This window comes from Hippoglossus stenolepis, chromosome 1, assembly GCF_022539355.2.
Source record: "Hippoglossus stenolepis isolate QCI-W04-F060 chromosome 1, HSTE1.2, whole genome shotgun sequence".
In the NCBI taxonomy this organism is placed as follows: Eukaryota; Metazoa; Chordata; class Actinopteri; order Pleuronectiformes; family Pleuronectidae; genus Hippoglossus; species Hippoglossus stenolepis.
In genome coordinates, this window is record NC_061483.1 from 19,177,801 (window position 1) to 19,198,666 (window position 20,866).

The 20,866-nt window shown below is 41.3% G+C and overlaps 1 protein-coding gene across 8 annotated transcripts in view; it reads right to left on the bottom strand.

Moving 5' to 3' along the window:
* esrrga (estrogen-related receptor gamma a) overlaps positions 1-20,866 on the bottom strand; it is a 146,817-nt gene that overhangs the window by 30,406 nt on the left and 95,545 nt on the right. For 6 of the 8 annotated variants that reach the window (XM_035152857.2, XM_047339470.1, XM_035152874.2 and 3 more), the window contains 2 exons: positions 14,599-14,727; positions 2,482-2,592 (listed from right to left, as the gene is read on the bottom strand). In XM_035152857.2, the coding sequence (XP_035008748.1) occupies positions 2,482-2,592; positions 14,599-14,727 (240 nt within the window). The remainder of the gene's footprint in view (positions 1-2,481; positions 2,593-14,598; positions 14,728-20,866) is intronic. The other 2 variants (XM_035152849.2, XM_035152831.2) reach the window with 1 other exon arrangement.

Below are 20,866 nucleotides of genomic sequence, written 5' to 3' on the forward strand. Positions count from 1 at the left end.
ACAGAGACAGAGAGATGGTGAATTTTTGCCGTATTAGGCTGCAAGCTGTTCCACACCAATCCGGGGCAAAATTGTGAGAAGGTCATATGCAGTCTGCTAAGTAACACGTATGACTAGAGGTATTTACTCAAGTGGCAAAAAAGCAGCTGACATAAACATTAGACTAAAAACATAAACGCACATATTTTATATAATGTTAACACAATACATTTCAGTATACAGTATATAATACAACACCACACCAATAACAATGTGACAATATGTGATGTACATTATATGCAGACATGAAAAGAGAGCTGGAAGAATCTTATACTTGTGAGGCTCAGTAATCTATGTATTTATACATTTTTTGGAAAGTGAATTTTATAATTTCATAAAAAATATAACATTTTTAAAGAAAAGGTTTTTGAAAACAATGCTTTGTAACGTCCTGTGGAATTTTCCACAATCAACCCCCCTATAATTGAATGATTTAATTCCAGTAATTTGTCAGGACTCGACATGACAATCCACCTGACAATAGATGATTTTTATTGAAACAGTTCCAGATTAGGAGATGCTCCAAGGTGTGATTAAAGGCGATTACTGCTGGTAATTCAGGTAGCCCAAAGTGTTGCATTGTGTGTTGCAGCCTTAAGAAGCTCTGCTGGTACAGGGGGAAAAAGATAATACTGAAAGCCAAACAGCTCAGCTGGTAATAGTGACATGTGGTGATGAGATCTCTATGGCCCATTAGTAACAGACTGATACCCTGCTTCCAAATTAATCCACTGACTAATCAAGCATGGGAATAATAACAGAGGATAGAGGGGCAAGATGGGAGCGAGGGATAGAGGAGAAGAGAAAAAGAGGGATAAGCAGTGAAAAAATAGAAGAAGACAGACGTGTGGAAATAGAGCCATGGACAGATTGTAAAAAAGAGAGACAGGAGGAGTGGAGAGAGCGACAGCTAGAGATAAGACCGAGTGGAACAGAGTTAGGAGGATGAGTTGTGTATTGATCTGACACTATCTCTAATTTTGTTACAAACACACATGTGCACACACTTTACATATATATATTTTTATATCCCATCCTCTTCCCTCTCGCTCCAGCTCCAGGGTCGTTTGAGCCCAACCCATCCCAGTCACACTGCAGTATCTGTGGGTAAATCTTATTTAATGTTTTCCTAATTAGAATCAATGGAAGCCCATTTCCAAACCCTGGGCTATTGTTCTGTTCTCAGACAATCAATGGGGACGCTGAGGCTAGGGATTGGACTACAGATAGATAGGCTGTGTGTGTGTATCGGAGAGAAAGACGGAGAGAGAGAGAGAGAGAGAGAGAGAGAGAGAGAGAGAGAGAGAGAGAGAGAGATTGACCGTGTGAGACTGTGACGGAGAAAGAAGAAGAGAGGCGTCGAACCCTGTAGTTTTTGTTTTTCAAGAATGGGTTTGCATGGTTTCCTATAAACTCTATATTAAGGAAATTATTAATAAAGGGGATTAATAACTATTTCTACTCGCTGGTGATTCAAGTAAATGACTCATGTTCACACTGTCCTATAAATAAAAGCAATGAGGGGCTAATGTTGTGTACACACACTCACATTATCCCATCATTTCAATGATTAGTTGTGCAGAAGCTCTGGTAAGATGTTGTGCAGCCATTCAGCATATTGGCCTAAAGCAGAATATGCTCCAGCTTTAAGCAAAATGGGCTTTAGGGACCAAGCTGCTAAACACCGCTCAATCTGCACAACATGTGTGTGTGTGTGTGTGTGTGTTGTGTGCACGAGCAGACAGTTAGCTAGAGAGCTAACTCTAGTTTGATGTGGTTGCCAGATTGGATTTAATCCGGATTAGAGTTTTGGCTAGTCAACCCTACCCCCGCCTCCCCCTCTCTCTTACCCTCGCTCCCTCTCCCCTTCTGCTGTCTCCCTGTCAGTCTCACTCGCTCGCTCCCTCCCTCGCTCCCTCCCTCGCTCGCTCCCTCCCTCTCTCCCTTGTTAATTTTTCAATCATCAGTCTTTGGCGATGGTTTTATTCTTTTAAAAACGCAGCCAATCCAGCCCACGCTAAATGAATACCTTTACAGTGAAATATTACACGTATAAAATGTTATGACCCCAAACTGGTAGCAGTAGAGACGGGGAGATAAACTCCTTCCCAAACAGATGGGCTTCTCACAACCCTGTGTCTATTTATGTGTGTGTGTGTTTCAATGTTTTTACTGTCCAACTGTTTCCATTAGCACAGAAACTAATGGAAAGGTGGCCCTTTGTACTTCTGGTCTCTAAACAACACCTCCTGTGTGCTGTCTGTTGTATTATTGTTCCCTCTATATACAATGTCAGCGTATATGTAGTGTATGAGTTACAGTGTCCTGAGGAAAGGATAACACTTGCTGTCCTTGAGAATCTCAAACAGAGAAGGACTAATGCACATTATTTTACCACACTCTGTCTTTTGTTTGTTTGTTTGTTTGTGTATGCGTTCTTACATGGCTTCTTGGGGGGTAGAGCCAGTTGTGGATTCAGGTATGGACTGTTGTCCGCATCTATCCGGCGCTTATACTTCTGTCTCCCACCACGAACCCTGTCCAGACGAACACCTGTAGGAAGAGGTATGTGTCAACGCATTGTGCACGACAAGGAAAATAACAAATCTGTTAGTATGCAAGAAAAGAGAGCAGAGAAATGATGGGAAAGTTTGGGAAAATATGGGATGGACTAACACCATGAAGTATGTAGCGCATGCATGTGATGTTTGTATTTGTGCGTCACTTTTGAATTTTCAACAAGCAAAATTTGAATGGGATACCATTTGAGTACAAGGCCTCTCTCTCCTTCACACTCTCTCTCTCTCGCTCTCTCACTTTGTCTCTCTGGGTTTCTGACTCTTTTTCAGGTCTCTTGCCCAATCTCTGTCTCTCTCTCTCTGTCTCGCTAATTAATTGACACAAAGGACTCCTAATTTAATTAGGCCTATCTCTTAGGGGATTGGATGTTACCGTGGTTACCACTTAAAGATGGATAAGGAAGACAGAGGTGTCATGTACCCTGGAGGAGGAGAGGAGAGGAGGAATGTAAAAGACCAGCAGTCAAATGTTTCAAAAATGAACTGATTATTTTGTAACATTCAGAAATGAAATAAATGACCCATCTCTTTTTCTCCTTTTATATCTACATGTAATTTCAGGTTTTAATCTGACTATCTTTACTATAAATGAAGTAATGTCTTCATGATGTTAACATTTGTTTCAGTTTACAATATTTCAACCTCTGACCATGTGAATAAAAGCTTTTTGAATTGCTGATTTGATAAAAATCAAGCTTGGCTCTTTCAGCAAAAACAAGACTGATTTTACATTTCTGGCAGCGACAGCAGCAGCAGTGTCATCAAAATAAATACAAGCAAATGGGACGTTAACACAACCAGTAAAAGCCACTAATGCTGAACAGACATGGAGAACACCATGGTGTACGGCAACTTTGTCAACGGACTGTCTACGGAATAAGAAGTTATCCTAATATTGAACACACTGACTGAGTGATCTGAGAAGTAGACGCCTAGAATTAGTTACTGACAATAAAAGGATACGAATAAAAAAAACAACTATATTATCTCCTACAGAATCACTGATTTGAGAGGTTATCTGAGAAAAAAACACAAACAACAAACAGTGAGGATTTCATTCAAATGGATGGAAAAAGAGAAAAAGTGGGAGAGGAGTATAAAAAGAGTGAGACAGCAAGAGAGAGATCTGCTCACGCACACAGATTTAAATCCTCTGAAAAATGTGCTGACCACGTTCAAGACGACACACCTAAGAGATTTTACAGAAATACTTTTTAATTCTGACAAGGAGTAAAAACACGTCAGGGTGCATGTTTGTCCATTTAAACTTGGTTATATCGGTTTGTGTTTTAATTGTTTTACTTGTGTTTTATAAATGTGTAGCCTAAATTTGGTGGCTGCTTTTATTCAAAGCACCTCACAAAATTTTCTTGGGAATTTTAGTCTTTTAAAAACCACCAATTAACCCAAACAGCGCTCTACTCAGTGAACTGAACATGACATGCATCTGTGTGTATGTGCACATGTGTGTGTGTGTGTTTGAGATGGGGATAGGTAGACAGAAGGACTGGCAGTCCAGGTACAGTGGGGGGGCCAGTGTCAGCTAACGGTCAAGAAACTCTTAACACCAGGGGGTACAAACCCACTCACACACACACTTCCTGCTTTCTCTCTCTCCTACAGACACATTCACACTCCCTCTACGTTTCTCTAACCCACATCCTCACTGTGTGTTTGGGTAAGCCCCCAACAAGCAGCTTGCTCAGTCACCACCTGGGTCAGTGGCTGGTCAGAGGAGGAGACAGAGATAGAGTGAAGGCAGGAACAGAGGTAGAAAAGGTGGAGGACCAAAAGCAGAGGGAAAGGTTTGAGGTTTAGATGGTGAGGATGTATACAGACTGAATTAAAGAAAGGGTTCTAAATGAAGAACCTGAATCAGAAGATAAATGTGTAAAGATTACAGAAATATTTCTGTGATATGGCTACATGCATTCAAAGAGAAATTCAATGCAATGTGATGAAGATGTCGGAGAGAAATATTTGGAAAACTTGTTTTTTTCTGTGTCTGAAGCATTGAATGTACTATGATACATCTAGACCTCCTGCTGAGTCCTCCAATCACATATTAAGTTTGAGTCACAGAACAGTTTAACCTGTAGTATGCAAGAACAGCTCCCTCGCCACTCATTTTTAGAGGACAGCTGAGTATCAAAGTAGAAGTCAACAGCAGAGAAAACTAGAATGGCACTCAATAGGTCGTATATCTCTGCCAAGGCCAAAATGTCATTAAACATAGCAAAATAAATAGAAAAGAAAATCCCTGCCTCCAACCGTTAATCTGCAACTGCACCAAAATCTGATGGGTTCTGCCCTGACCCAGATCCGATCACTCCACCAAATTTGGCGCAACTTGCTTTAGTAGTTTTTGTGTAATTCTAATAAGAATTAAACCAAGAAACAGACACGGGTAAAAACAGAATATCCTTGGCAGAAATAATAATGTTGGGCTACCGCTGGGAAAAGTTACATACAATTCCCTGCTAGAAGAATTAAGGTGAAGACTCAGAGGTCGATAATTTCTCATTATTTCTATATATTTAACTGGTCCCTGCAGATGAATTCATAAGAGTAATAAAGTGTTTCTGTGTTTAATTAATCTTCTTAAAACATACATAATCAACTGAGTTGGACGGGTACACACAGCTATGTTGCTTCTGTAAATGTGATTATACCATTGTCAAATTAAAAGTGGCATTTTGCAAAAAAAATTGGCCAAAAGTCTAGAAAGTTTTAGGCTTTAATCTCGTACCAGTGGTTCAGATACTGTTTCTGTTTTTGCAGATCTTAGAATATTGAAGAGCCACCATCTCCCTGATCTCTGCCTTTGTGCCGTAACGGATTTAAACCTGATTTTTCAGTGTTAAAAAACAACACAGACTCTGGAAGAGGCGTTTAGAGTTAAAAGATTCTAGCATCTCTAAAGAAGCAGACTTTCTATTGCAATAATTCTTCTACTCTGCGTCTCTCTTGCATACAAAAAAATATGCACACACACTTATTCCTCTGTAGCACAAATTCTCTAACACACAGACTCTCAATTTTTCTCTTTCCTTTATACCTAAAAAGGCCAATGCTGCGCTGAGCTCACTTCATAAAGAGCCCTCTCTAACTACCTCATCTATTTTCCACCAAATTAACTCTCTCCCAGCGCTGATTAATGATCAAATCTAAATGAATCAAATTAAAAATTGAAAATTATATTTCCAAAGCCCACAAAAAAGAGACAGGAGGAGGCAAGAGGGAGAGTAAGGGTGCTCTACCTCCTTTTAACAAATGAGCCTTCAAATCATAAAGAATGGGCGAGAGGAGAAGGAGAGGAGAGGAGGAGAGTAAGGTAAAGGGTTGAAGGGAGGAAAATGTACGGATAAAAAAAAAAATGTAAGGATGAAAAAGAATAGAGCAGAATAATTGGACGGGGAATGGGAAAGGAATGGAACAAAAAGTTGAGAGAAAAGAAATAAAATTTAGATAGAAATGATAAAATGCATTAATGGACGATTATGGAAAAAGAAAGAGAAGAGAACAGAGGAGAAAAGACTGGAGCATAGGTTGTGAAATAAGAGGAGTAGGGGAGGTGTAAGTAATGGATGGGCTTGTAAACAAAAGAAGAAAGGAGAATGAGAAAAAAATAGTGAAATGAAAGAGGATGAAGTGAGGGCTAATAAAAGGAAATGAGAAATGGATGGAATGAGAGAAAAGGACAGATCCATGAAATAAAAAGAGGGAGGAATCCACAGAGGTTAAACACCTCAATTATATGCTTCAATTATTATGTCAACTAACAGTACACCTCAGTCTACTGCTTCTACTTCTATACACTTTGAAAATGGCTTAAGTTTTGTAAAATACAAGATGTGTATACACACACACACACAGTGACAGTGATGAAGGTGAATCATTCCTATCCTGGTAATACTGGTGTCTGTCAATAAGACGATCTGCACTGATCACATCAGCATAGATTTTACACTGTGGTGGCGTCTTTCTGTGTCAGTGTGTGTGTGTGTGCGTGTGTGTGTGTGTGTGTTCTTGAATAGTTGAGGGATTGCAAGTGAAATGCCTCTGACACCTAAGTGGTTTTGAAGAGAGAAGCTGCGGGCGTGGAAAGCGAGAGGAAGAGAGGAATGGATTGATTTCAGATGGTCAATGATATGATAAGAGAACGAGAGAGTGAAAGGCCGAAGAGGAGTGTGGGGACAGAGTGGGAAGACAAATAAAATTTGTTTGGAGTGAAGGGAAGGAGGGATGACAGACAGCACAAGAGGGAGAGAGCATTTCAATAGGAAACAATGAGAGGGTGAGGAAGTGAGGGAGGAAGAGAGGAGCAGTTTTATGGTAATTGAAGATGTTACAAGGTTGAGGTCTCTCTTGCACCGCAGACCAGGTTTTCACGCTTTGTGAGTATCTGTCTGTGTGTGTGTGTGTGTGTGTGTCTGTGTGTGTGTGTGTGTGCTCAACAAACGTGTTGATGTAATAACATATAGGGTTTTCCTATGTGGGTTTAAGAAGTGATGGGCCAGTAGATTGGGCAAGACAACAGACTCTTTCAAATCCACTGGGTGTGTGTGTGTGTGTGTGTGTGTGTGTGTGTGTGTGTGTGTGTGTGTGTGTGTGTGTGTGTGTGTGTCTAAGAAAGACAAACAAAATAAATGAATGAAAGAGAGAAAGATGGGTTCAAAATAAACCAAGTGAATCCCTACAAAAATGAGGAAATGTTTTTTTGTAATGACAGAAAAATATTAAAGAAGAGAGATAAAGAGAGCAGCAGTGTTGGGGGGAGGTTCAGAGAAAAGTGTGTGTAGTGTCATGCAGTGACGTTTGTTTAGACCAGAACAGATCAGAACAGCTCTGCCTGAGGCAGCGGGCAGGTGGCTGTCACTGGTGTGTGAATGTGTTGGTGTGTGTGTTTCTGCGAATGTGGGCATGTGTGTGAAGCTGCAGCCTTTTCCACACTTTTTCCTTTCAGCTCATGCTTATGAAATACACCGTGATGAAAGCATTGCACTGTCAAATAAAGCGGAAAATAACAAAAATAACAAAAAAAATCTTCTGTTAAATAAATAAATGACAAGTCCCAGAGCAGTTAGATAATAAACCACACAAATACATTACATCTCCCTCCTTCTACTCCCATCTGTGAAATCGGAATGTGTCTGGATGGGGATTCTTTCTGCCACATACATGGGGCTGTGGCTACAAACAGACATGTGGGGGTCTACAGAAAAATAGAGAAAATTATAAAACGATTTCTAACTTAGAAGATTGTTTTTTCTTTTTAGGGATATGAATATGTTTTATGCAACAATACTATATTCTTAATTTTTGAATCATTGAATGTCTTTATTATATGGGGGTTAGGGTCCTGCACCATGTTGTGTTCTTTATTGCAATTGATAATTGTGACCATTAAAGGATAAGTTAAATGTCCTCAAAGGTCTCTCCTCTCCTCTCCTCTCCTCTCCTCTCCTCTCCTCTCCTCTCCTCTCCTCTCCAGACAAACAGAGAGAAAAGTGTATGTGAAGGAGAGCAGACCACTTAGGGAGATCTCTCGTCACAGTATTCCCATTATTGCTCCGTTCTAGCTTGGATGCAACCAGATGCCACTCACACACACACGGAACACACATACACACTCAGGACAGACACTACAGGGCTAGATTTAGCTACAAGTTTCCCGTGGGGGGATCACCAGACGCCACCAGTTGTCTGGCACTCGCCTGTTTCCCCGACCTCTCCTCTCCTCCCCTCTCCCCGTCACTCGCTCCCTCATCCTCTGCTTTCATTCTTTCCTCACATCTCCTTGTAATCTCCTCATTTTCCTGCTGTCTACCATCCACTAAGCCACTTATTCCTTGTGATTTCAACTTCTTGTTGCATTGTGGCAATGGTTCAGGAGGTAGAGCGGGGCATCCACTAAACAGAAGGTTAGTAGTTCAACCCCAAACTCCCTCCTCCTGCATCTTAAAGAGTCCTTGGGCATCACACTGGACACAAAATCTTCCCTGCCAGCTGTGCCGTCAGTGTGTGTGAATGGGATGTATGAATGTGTGCTACATATAGACGCACTCAATGGGACTAAGTGCTTTGAGTAATATAATAATATATAACTGCACATTTACCATTTAATTACTCACACGTTTAGAGAAATGTGTTCGAGACTAACTGTGTTTCTATAACGTGAGTAGACGTGTATCGCCAGTTGTTTTGATCGTGGTGCGTGTGACTGCATGTGCGTGGAGCAATGAGATTGGATACCAGCGGTCAGGAACGTTGAGCTATAAGGAGAGTTATGACGCACACCACCAGCTGTATATCCACACACCAAACACACTCACACACACATACACACACTCACACACACCCCGACATTCACACAGACTGGGGCCTTCCACCCGATCTCACTCATTAGGTCTTAGAGGCCGTGGGGAGCACGGCCAAAGTTGGCACGAGCTGTTAGTGTGTCTGTGTGTGTGTGTGTGTGTGTGGCAGTGTGCCAAGGTTTATATTTGCAGTCTGTGGACTTTTCTCTCCAGTAGTCTACCATCTGAATCCAGCTGGCCATTTATGGCATTACAGAGACGGAGGCTTTGGTTTTGGATTCAACACATTCTGTCTGTTTAACCATTATTCATCAGACGTGCCATCATCAAAGATGCTCTGTTGTAAGGGAGCAAATCTGTCAATATGACCATATGTAGAGTGTACATGCATACTGAATATTGCTGGCTCCTGGACCGTGTGCCTCTGCCAAAGGCTTTCATGTTCAAATGTGTGATCTGTGTTTTGTATTCTGTACATGACATTTGCACAAATTAGTACTGATGTTGAATACATTATGTCCTGCCTTGCACTTTGTGTATAAATGGAAATAACCATGACAGCTACATTGCTTGTTTATGTTCTTTTATTTGCCAACTAAATAAAATCGTGTTACAATGTATTTCATGTGGTTAGCATTTGTTGTAAATCACATTCTCCTTCATCAATCTCCTGTTTCAATATTTTTCATTAAATCTTTTACCTGCAATTATACCCCTCTGTCACTCCACCCCCCTCTCTCTAGGCAGATTTAAGCACCGCCCCTGTGACCTTTCGCTCTTCAGCTGACGCATCATTATGACCTCATTAAAAATGGACAGACAGCCATTGCCAGAGGGGAAGTTCTCATAATATAGTCAGGCCTTTTAATTGCCTTGGTCCAGAAATTAGTTGCTACATATTGGTGGGTGGGTGCCGCATGTTCGTTCATTCCTTCAGTTTACCCCCTGCTCGTTCACTCCTCTCCTCTCCTCTTCCCTCCACTCCTCTCCTCTCTCCTCCTCACAGTGGAGGGTGAGAAAATCCAATAGTAAGCGAGTGTGTGTGTATTCACATGATCAGGTGCGTGTTTAAGAGAACATGTAGACAAACGGCTTAGTTTACGAGTTGGTTTACTGGCCTCTGGCCTCTTGTGCTGCTCTCTCTCTCTCTCTCTCTCTCTCTCTCTCTCTCTCTCTCTCTCTCTCTCTCTCTCTCTATCACACACACACACACACACACACACACACACTTATTGCTGCCTCACTTGCTCTTCCTCTCACCCTCTCTGTCTCCCAGGGCGACAAAGCTAATTTGAGGCAGATCTTGCCCTAAGGGTAAACTACAGCATCCACACACACACACACACACACACACACACACACACACACACACACACACACACACACACACACACACACACACACACACACACACACACACACACACACACACACACACACACACACACACACACACACACACACACACTTTATCTTCACCTTTCTCCCGTCAGCTAGCCCCTGACATCCACAGTTAGCTCTGATGCTAACTGATCAAGCCACTTATCATTTATTCAGTTCTGCTGCAACGATGCTAACACCCAGACTGGCGGCATTAAACACGGTGGGCGATGGTTTATTTTGTTTGCCAAAGGCTTTTGGTTCGGAGAGGTAGCATGTTTAACCAGGTAGAGGTACACCAGTGCCATTTATCCTGTTCATGAATGTTATTATTAAAAGTGTGGTAGTATTGGGCCAATATCTGAGATCCGATTTGTGCTTTTCTAATTATCAATCAACTGTGAAATGTTGACGAACAAAATAAGAAATTTAGTGAGCAAACATTTCTCTTAAGAAAAAAACAAATTAATTACCAAACTGTCTTTGCTATCAAAACCAAAAATATCTTAAAGGCTGATTTCAATGAAAAGAATGTTTGACATGTGAAATCAGTGACCAAGGAATAATTTCCAGAGTAGGTCTTATTCTTTATTTTAATAATGTGAAATAAAAAAATGAGCTGTTTCTGATTTGTCTTAGTAATTCGCTGGGATGTTAAAGGTGATATTTAGTAGATCTACAGGATGCACTACTGCTTCAAGAATTATGGGAAACTCTACTTGTACAATGCGAACATTTATACACCTCCAGCAGAACAAAGCAAAGGTGAAGAAATATGTTTCGCTCTTTTATATCGAGGTCTTTCCAAATTTCCCATGGGTTCAAAAAGAGTGAAAATGAGAAAAATATAAGAAAATGAAAGTATCAATTTTCCAAATGACCCTTATTCATATGTAGAGTGGGACCCTTTGTATTAAATTCACACCCCACACAACAAATGGGGTGGCTGTGGTCTGTCATGTTGATGTATATATATATATATGTAGGTCCACGTGTATGTGTGTGCATGATGTATGTGCGTGGAGCAGGGAATCAGTGGCAACAAAAGGCAGCTATTTGTTTGCCTGCTCAGGACAGAAACACATATCCCTCAGCTACACACACACACACACACTACATTTAAAACTACTGGTTAACATGGAACGTTTGGGTTGTGGCGCGCAAAATATTATGACCTGACCCCTGACAAAATACAGAATAAAATCAAGATAGCCCAATTAATTTTTTTATAAAAAATTTGACTAACATGAGGGTGGTCCCCCTGGTCCATTGTCAGGGTGAATGCAACATTGCAACAGCTGTTATGCATCATCAATACAATCTGACATCAGATGCCTCGCCACAGAGAAGCAGTTTTAGCCCTTGCATTGGAGAGGTTAGTGTGATATATGTGTTCTAACATTTAAATGGCCCTTGACGGGAAATAGATTCCCCACCCCTGGCTTATAACCACAGACTTCCTCAAAATTCATAGCATGTAAACTTCCACATCACTCACCCCTAAACAAAATCTAATTTTATAAACCTATTTATACTCAAAATTAATAAAAGATGTGTTGCAGTAATTGGAGCTTCTAAATAAAAACATATTTAGTCGTTGTTTGAAGTTTATCAACAAGGGCACTGTGGTTTCTCAGAGGTTGCAGTCTAAGCTGACCGTCTACATTACATCTACTTACTGTGTGTGTTTGTGGCCGCACACTTGTACACGCGACAAAACAGGAGATGAGACACAGGTTCTGCCTATGTCAGATCGACTGGGAGAACAAATGCTACGACAGCAGCTTGTTGGGAATATGTGTGTTTGTTGTGTGTGTGTGCGTGTGTGTGAGTGTTTGTGTGAGCGCACAAGAGAGACAGTGAGAATACAGAGGAGAGAAAGACAGTTGAGCATTATTTTGCAGTGAGGCAGTGATGAGGCTCCAAGATTCTAACACTGTGTGTTTTTAACTGTGTGAAGCTTTTTGAGAAGAATTATCTTCTATTTTACAAAATTTTTCATCTTGAAAATTTGACAGAAAGAATACTTTGAAGTTAGGATGTGTGATATGAGTTAAATCGTATATCTTATATCTATATCCTATATTTTATAACCACACAATAATACATATCATTACTTGTTACTCAAGTGTGGTCACGTCTTTGCCGAAGTAAAATGCCTTCCTTATTCTTAGTGTAATATTATGTTCTGCATATCTGAGTCAGGGGTTTGTTTTAAACATTTGACTATAATAATGTGGCACTCTCTATACCGACTGACAGTATTGTTACATAGGTGGTAAAAGAGGTTAGTGGTATTTGAGTCTGTTGTGGGGACCGGTCTGTGGTTTAATTTGAAAAAAGGACATTTTGACAGAAGTAGCCCCTCTTTCAGGTACGAGCTCCTTGTTTCATCTTGGCTGGCTGAACTTCTCCCACTGTTTGGAATTAACGCGCGCTGCATCACGTTCACTCACTTTGTGTTGCCTTCATGCAAATTTCCTGCCTCCATCTGTGCCGTATGTGGGAATGCAAAGCACCGTCCAAATAATGAAGGATATTGCTTTGCACCACAACGAAATAAAAGATGGAGCATACAATGACAGAATAGACATTTTTGGGATTGTCACATGATACATCTCATTATATCGCAAAATGACAATGTCCAGCCAAGTGTACATTTGTGGCATTTTTGATTATATTAACAACTAAATACGTATATTTTTGACAATGTTTGTGCTCGATTTTGTTTTCTGCCATGTTTTAAAATATGATATTTTAGCATTTGAATCAAAATCACAGTGATGTGAGCGTTGTCATGGTTTTATTATCTATTGTTGGGGTCTTTATGTGATGCTGTTTGAGTGGGTGAGAAGCTGCAGGTATGGACTTCATGTTGCCAACAGGATAGAGAGAACAGTGAAGTGAAGAGGAGAATGGATGGACAAAAGGCAACACAAGCAGTACAATAATACTGAGTGGGAGAATTGGAGGTAGAGGCGAAGACAGGAATGAATGGAGGGAGGGCTGGCAGGCGTCGGCGGAGGCACACTCCCTGACCACTCTGAGGTAGGGGGCGTAGGCCAGGTCTCCCATCAATTACAACCTTGACCCTCCTCTCTTCTCCTCCGTCCCTCTCTCACACACTTTCTGCTTCATTCAACCATCCTCCCCTGCCTCTCATCCTCCCCTGGTCCCTCTCCTCTGCTCCTATAAATCAATCTCTCTCCTCTCTCTCTTTCTCCCCTCCTCCCTCCCCCTGGCTCCCCACCCTCCGAATATGCCCTTCTCCCTCTCTCTATTGGCTCTCGTCTTCATCCCTCACCACTCCTCTCCCTCCTTTCATCGTTGGAAGTGCAGTGGGAGTAGAAAGGTCAGAGGTGGGCAGACGAGAGGCAGAGAAAGAGGCAGAGGCAACGAGGGAGTGTAAAAATGAGAGAGTGAGTGTATTTAATCAAAGTGGTTTGGGGGCAGATAATATGTCTTGTTGTTTTTTCCCCCAGTTTTTAGCTTTTTTTCACCAATGAACTGCTGCTGAGCGCGAGTGTCCCAATTATCATGTAATTTCTATATTTACCTTGTTAAGGTGAAGTAAATCAAGCACACTGTCAGTGTTTGGAAGTGGGTCTTTGTCCCTGTGTATGGTCCTGGAAACTACTGTATGTAACTAGTTGATACGGAAGTGAAAGGTAAATATACACAGGAAAAGAAGAGAGGAATCTAAATCAATGTTAAGTGATGGTGAGATAAGCTGACGGACAAGAGAGTCAGGAACAGCCGTAAACACAGACAGTATGAAGTGACACGGACATGAGAGGGAGAAGGCAACAAGACACAGCATGATACAGATAGAAACACATTACAATATACTGATAACAGAGTTATTACATTTTCTTTGAGGTGCTACATGCAGCATTATTCAACATCAAGAAACTACTGTCATACATTGATATCTTTGTTTTAATGTTATTAAATGTATGTTTAACACCCCCACAGAGGTTGTGTTTTTGTCTGTTTGTTTGTCTGATAGTTATTTGGATTATGAAAAACTACTACAAAGATTTTCAGGAAACTTGATGGAAGTGTGTTTAATGGGTCAGGGAAGAACCCATGTAGTTTTTCAAAATGTTCCTTCATTTCTCAGAGAATAATTCATTTGCTAATTTAAAGCCCATGATGCAATAAGCTGTATTGAGAAGTTCCAAATCGTATCTGCATTGGCCTCTATTGACCACAACATAAATAATGGACTTTGCAATGCTGCATGTAGCACAGGTAACAGAGAAAGATAAGTAAGAGACCTTTTCCCTTACCCTCCCTCAGCATGCCCACATTCAGACACTTCATGAAGCGGCAGGCCTGGCACGACTTGCGTCTCCTCTTGGTGATCTCGCACTCGTTGGTAGCTGGACAGCTGTACTCGATGTTGCCTGAGGCACGTAGACATGTTGGAGGAGAGACAAAATGAAACATTTCATTTCAGAAGAAAACAGCGACGACAACCTGCTAGTGTTGGTGCTCAAATCCAGCTGCATGAAAAGAAATTATAGGTCACATATAAAACAAAATAACCCTAAACCTTGTTTTGAAAAGCAGGGTTTAATGTGTATTTGTGCATTTGTCTAATAAAATGACGTTCATGTGTCCAGGTTGTGCGACTTGCAGCAGTTTGCTCAAGTTAGCTCTCTGGTGGCAGAACGGAGGCTGGGATTATTAGCTGGTGTACAGTAAGTCTATTAACTTCACAACCCTGGCCAACAAAAATGACGCCTGAGGTGTGTCAGGGCTGCGAGATTGTGTTATATAATCGAGAATATAATGAAAATGGTATAACATCTTTCTTTTGTTTCCCTCTATAGGCCAATTTACCCATCTCTCTCTATATCTTCCTGCTAATATATTCTCCTAATCTCATTCATCTATGCTTTTTTAAGATCCTTGCATCTTACTTAGGTCTAAATGATACCTCCTAATCCACTGTGCCTTTTTAAATGGTTTCTGTTTTGTTCTCAGCTTGACCCTCCTCCGGTTCTACTCATTTATCCTCCACATTTGCTTCCACACGGTTAAATCACAGCTGTAGATTTGTTAGGTGCACTTCAGGCTATTACAGAATTACTCAGAATTGTGTAAAGATGTGTTGAGATGTTACAACTACAGTGCCCCAGAAAGCCAATGCATCTCCCAGTGAAACAGACTAAACAGCAATCACTATTGACTGCTGCTGTGGAGAGGATGTTTCTCATTACTGGGCTGATTAAGGGGGCTAGTTAGCTTGGGAAAAAGGCTAAATGCACAAACAACTTCCTAATGGGTAACAAGACACTCATTAATCGGCCTTATTAGTTAAAGGGAAGGCTAAACATGCTAAATGCTGGGGGAGCCCTCGCAGTCTAATGGACACTACTAATGGGACTAGTTAGCTTACACACCCAACCTGTGCATGAGGATGATAGAGGAGGAGCAGATTAAGTCCGCAATTTAGGCGGACACTTAACTAGCACTAAGGATAAATGCGCTAATGCCACGACATATAATCTCTGTCTGTTAATGGAGAGTCAGTCAAAGGCCTTATTAGCAGCATGGGCTAAACAAGCGAGGGTGCCTAAATGGATAACTGCCGTAAAAAGCCACTTATAAGGTGGATAGTGTTAAGGTTAAATGCGTTAAAGCTTAGGTGTGAATACAAATGTAAACAGCTTGACATGTCAAGTGTTACTGTAGGAGGGGCCACCAATAAGCAAAAATAACTCAAACGTTAAGAAGGTTATGTTTTCACCCCTTTCCTTTTGCTGATTGGTTTGTTTGATTTTAAACAAGACTGCATAAAAACAGCTGAACAGATTTACACAAAACTTAATGGAAAGATGCAGTATGGCTCAGGGAAGAACAAATTAAACTTTTGGTGTCTATCCTGATCAGGGGGTGGATCCAGCTTCTTTTTTTTTCTTTTCAACATTTCGAGATTGTCAGGGCATTTCGCTACATTTTTTTTTGATTTGTCAGATTATAATTCATGGATTTTGTAGAAAATAAATCTTCAAAAATCTGGATGTAGTGAATTTAAATGTGGTTTCATAAGGGGACTGTTGGGCCTGAGCAGAAGTATGTGCTCTATAATATCAACAGAAAAAAATCAATGTTTGTGAAACCTAAAATTACACCATATTAATTCAATAGTACCTAAATGACTAGCATACTGTAGGCTTATATTACAGGCCAGTATAAAGGTGGGATATGGAAACATGTAACCTATTTGTCATATCTATACTCTTTGTATGCTTGGACATAGATATAAACATTCTGCTTGAGAGCACAGGTATAGGGAAGAAACTATAAATGAAAGGGTTTGTATCCGAATGTCATAGCTCCCTCTTTTTCTCTGTGTGTGTCCGTCTTTATGCGTCTTGGGCGAAGGGCCTCAAATCCCCTGCAATCTCCTTTGAGATGTGAGTGTATGTCCACCTGCTGCATGACAATTGAACACCATTGTACAATATGAATGTTTATGTGTGTGTGTGTTCTGCAGTCCTCTATGTGCTCTATCTCTTTTTTTCCTTTTGTGAAGCTAGCACACTAACTTTGACATAAACTCAGCCTCTCTCTCCCATTGGCTTTCTTTGTTATGGTCCCTTGGTTTCTTAATAAAAAGACACAACATAAAACACCGGTAGAGGACGAGGGAGGAGACCAACTGACAAGGTACAACTAACCCTAGTACATCCCTTACTATTAACTATAAAAATATAAAATAATATATAATGTATAATATATATTTGAATATTAAACACTGTATAACTGTGGACGGATGTGGTTATTTTCTTTTACATGGAATGAAACTGAACAGTCACATGGACACCCTGGTTTGACCACCCTGTCACTGCACCTTTCAGTCGTCCTCCGCTCTCCATCCCTACCACCCGTCCTCTTCACTCACTCTCCCCCACCTCCCTCTTCTGCTCATGCTGCCTCTCGTCTTCCCATTTCATCGCTCCATCCCTCCCTCTCGCACACTTTGCCCTCCTCCTCACTCCCCTTTATCCCTCTCTCTCAATAAGGGAGTGATAGATGCAGGTTGTCAGGTGTCGCTGGACTGACGCCACAGAAACAGCAGCTGCCAGAGCCACTTCCTCCACGCCGTGACACACACACACACACACACACACACACACACACACACACACACACACACACACACACACACACACACACACACACACACACACACACACACACACACACACACACACACACACACACACACCACTGATTCCCCCTTACATCCATGTGACCAGTCCACCCTTTCCCTTCTTTCTTCTTTCTCTCATTCAGTGTCTCAACTTATTGTTTATCTTAACAGGTGTACTCCTCTTTCTCCCCTCTTCCTCTTCTTTCCTCTCCTCTCCTCTCCTCCTCCCCCATGCTCTCCTCCCTGTCCAGCTGGAGGTTTTTGGTGATTACCTGCGGTTTTATTGGCTAATGGGTTGAAACATACCAATATGTCTGCTGCTGCCCATCTGAGGCTGGCCTCGCTTTCCAGCCAAGACACACACACACACACACACACACACACACACACACACACACACACACACACACACACACACACACACACACACACACACACACACACACACACACACACACACACAAACTCACAGCCGCAAATAAACACAGTTGCATGGGTAAATATGCACACATAACCTGCGCTCATTTTCATTTGGATGAGCACAAGCCCCCAAACAGACACATAGGCTAACACATATCCACACTTGTCTGTGGATGAGTTTGGCTTGTGCAGTAGCCAAAGATAATGTCATGGCCCATTTGTTCCAGAGGATCCAAGACTGTTCAGTTTGCATCCAAACAAACGGTGGTACTGTAGCACGAACATTGATTAAAAAAGTGCTACGATTTGTTGCTAACAATGCTCTGCAATGATTTTAATTGAAATAAATGATAACTAACGATTAACTAAATTAGTGGTATAAAAATCGATGTTGTGTAGAATAGACCATGAGGCATTTCTTAATAGACAACAAGAATTATTCTAAATCCTAATTTTGACAGAGAATGTGAAAATTTGGTGCTACTTTAGCCAACGAAGCTATTAAGACATGACTTAGGGGGTCTGAAATTTTAAGCTTGTTGACAGTATATCCCTATATTATAGTCTGGCTCACTATGTTCAGCCTAAAAAAACTGCTGCATATCCTCCCAACCTTTCGTGACAACTATCCTGCGGCTCGTCTTGACCTATAACCTCTAACTCTGGCCTTCCTGATCTGCAACATGTCCACGACAGGAGACAGGAGGATTACAAATAGGGTGAAAATGAGGGAATCATATAGAAAGAGTTCAGTGCATTGGTTTAAATCTATTCAAGGTCAAACTCTGAAGAGGCATCATATATGTTTGCTGGGCTATTGTATTTAATCTCTAACCGTGTCCTCACCTTTGTAACCTATAACAAGCCCTCTAAATGAAATGAGACATCTGGAATTGGTCAACTATTGGACGCTGCAGCGATGACACATGAATTAGGGGTTAAACCTATACACTGGATGATTACAAGGACGTGTGTGTGCTCATGTGAGCAGGTGTCTGTGAGTGAACGCGCCTCTGTGTTTGTGTGTGTGAGCAGGCTAGCGAACGAGGTCTCTACCTTTATCTCTGTATATGGGTGTGCTCCAATCTCTTTGTCAGGATTTCACCGTGTCCTGATCTCATCCCATAATAAACACATACAGGTCATCTCTAGGTAGTGGTGACCATCTCGTGGATGTAAGACTTCCACCCCCTCCCACATCCCCCCTGTCTCTCTGGGGCTTTACTGGAAAAGCTGCTTATCGGAGGCAAAAGAAAGCAGCGACAGATAGGTGGATGGATGGAAAGGCAGATAGATGAATCCTGTCTGATATGACTGACTGACTGACTGACTCAATGGATCGATGACGGCTTGCTGACTGACTGCTAGCTTGATTATTGCAGTAGCAGACTGGCTGACAAGAGGACGTTCTGCTGAGTGATGGGCTTGATTAATTATTAAAAATAATTCTAAGCCTTCAAATGTTTATCGCTTGTTGACCAGCTAAGCACCTTGGTGGCCTGATTATAAACGTTTATGACTTAGCCAGATTTCCTAAAATACAAGATTCTATCTTATATTTTATTAATTGTCAACAAATACCATGAAAGGTGCCATTGACCTTCGTTGTTGTCCAAGAACTATTAAAAACTTGAGCTACACCGTTGCACTGACTTTTTGTATGATCAACATGGGTAATGTAGGTTACTTTGAGTCATTTCTATGTACCATGCATTGGTTTGACCCGTCAATACTTGGAAAAACCCCAAAACATTGGCAAAGAATATTCTGCAAATGTTTGCCAAAATCGTGCTGTTCATGCGCACAGGGTTTCCATCGTTTAAAATGGTGGCTAGCATGGATTGAGCTGGAGGCAAGAGTCTGCGAATAGGTCTGTCTCTACAGACAACTCTATTGTGCTGATGTCACAGTTGGTGTGCGCAATGACCATCAAGCAAGTTTGTTGCAGTCTACCTGTTTAAAAAAAAAATATATATATATATGTATATGTGTGTGTGTGTGTGTTTATTAAATTATATGCTACACAATTATTCAAACCAAACCATTTACATTTGTTTTTAAAGATGAATGTCCTTGGTAGGGTTGTACACTTGTGACAAAGAGCCACAGAAACAGAGAGAGATTAACACACTGTTGATTTTGGTTAATTCATGGAAATTGTTTGCATCAACAAAAATATGAAATGTCTCAGTCCCTCTCCTTTAATGCTGGTTTATAATAGAAGTAAGTCATGTGGAACTAGGACGACAAACTGTTGCACTGGATGGATTAGTGAACAAAGTAAAAGTAAGCCAGGCTGCCTACCTGGCTTACTTTATGGCTAATTGATTGTCTATAAGACTGACCTACACTGTGTCTACGAGGGTAAATGAAGACAATAGTGTTGATCAAGCTGCATCAATCATCAAGTGAATGTCCACACAATGTGGGGAGCATGGTTTGAATACCTGTGCACTACCTGCACTACTTCTGAACCTAACAAGAGACAAGCAAAGGATTACTGCGCCTCATTCTTGCTACTCTTCTCATCATGTGGATTACTGTTCTATCCCTTCTCTCCTCTTCCCTAACCTGAACTCCTGACACCTAGACATGACATCTGACCTTCCCCTGATGCTACCTTATCTCCTAGACAACAGGCTTATAGCTCACACTCTTCCTGGGAAGCATAATCAGTCCGATCTGGGAATGCAAACACAACCTGCAAATTACTCTTTGCTGTTGATGAAGAAGAGGTCAAGGTTGAGGGTGAAAGGGGGGCGTGTCTGGGAGTTTGTGCATATGCATGAACCTGATTTGATGGGTTTACATGAGTGTGTGTATGTGCATGCGTGACAGAAGGAGAACTGGTGAAGGAGACCTAAAACGGTGCGTGTCCTGTTGGCTTACTTAGCAGACATGTGCCACATAAAAATCTGGGTTCACATCTGGCCTGAGGCTTTTATTGTATGTCCTGGATC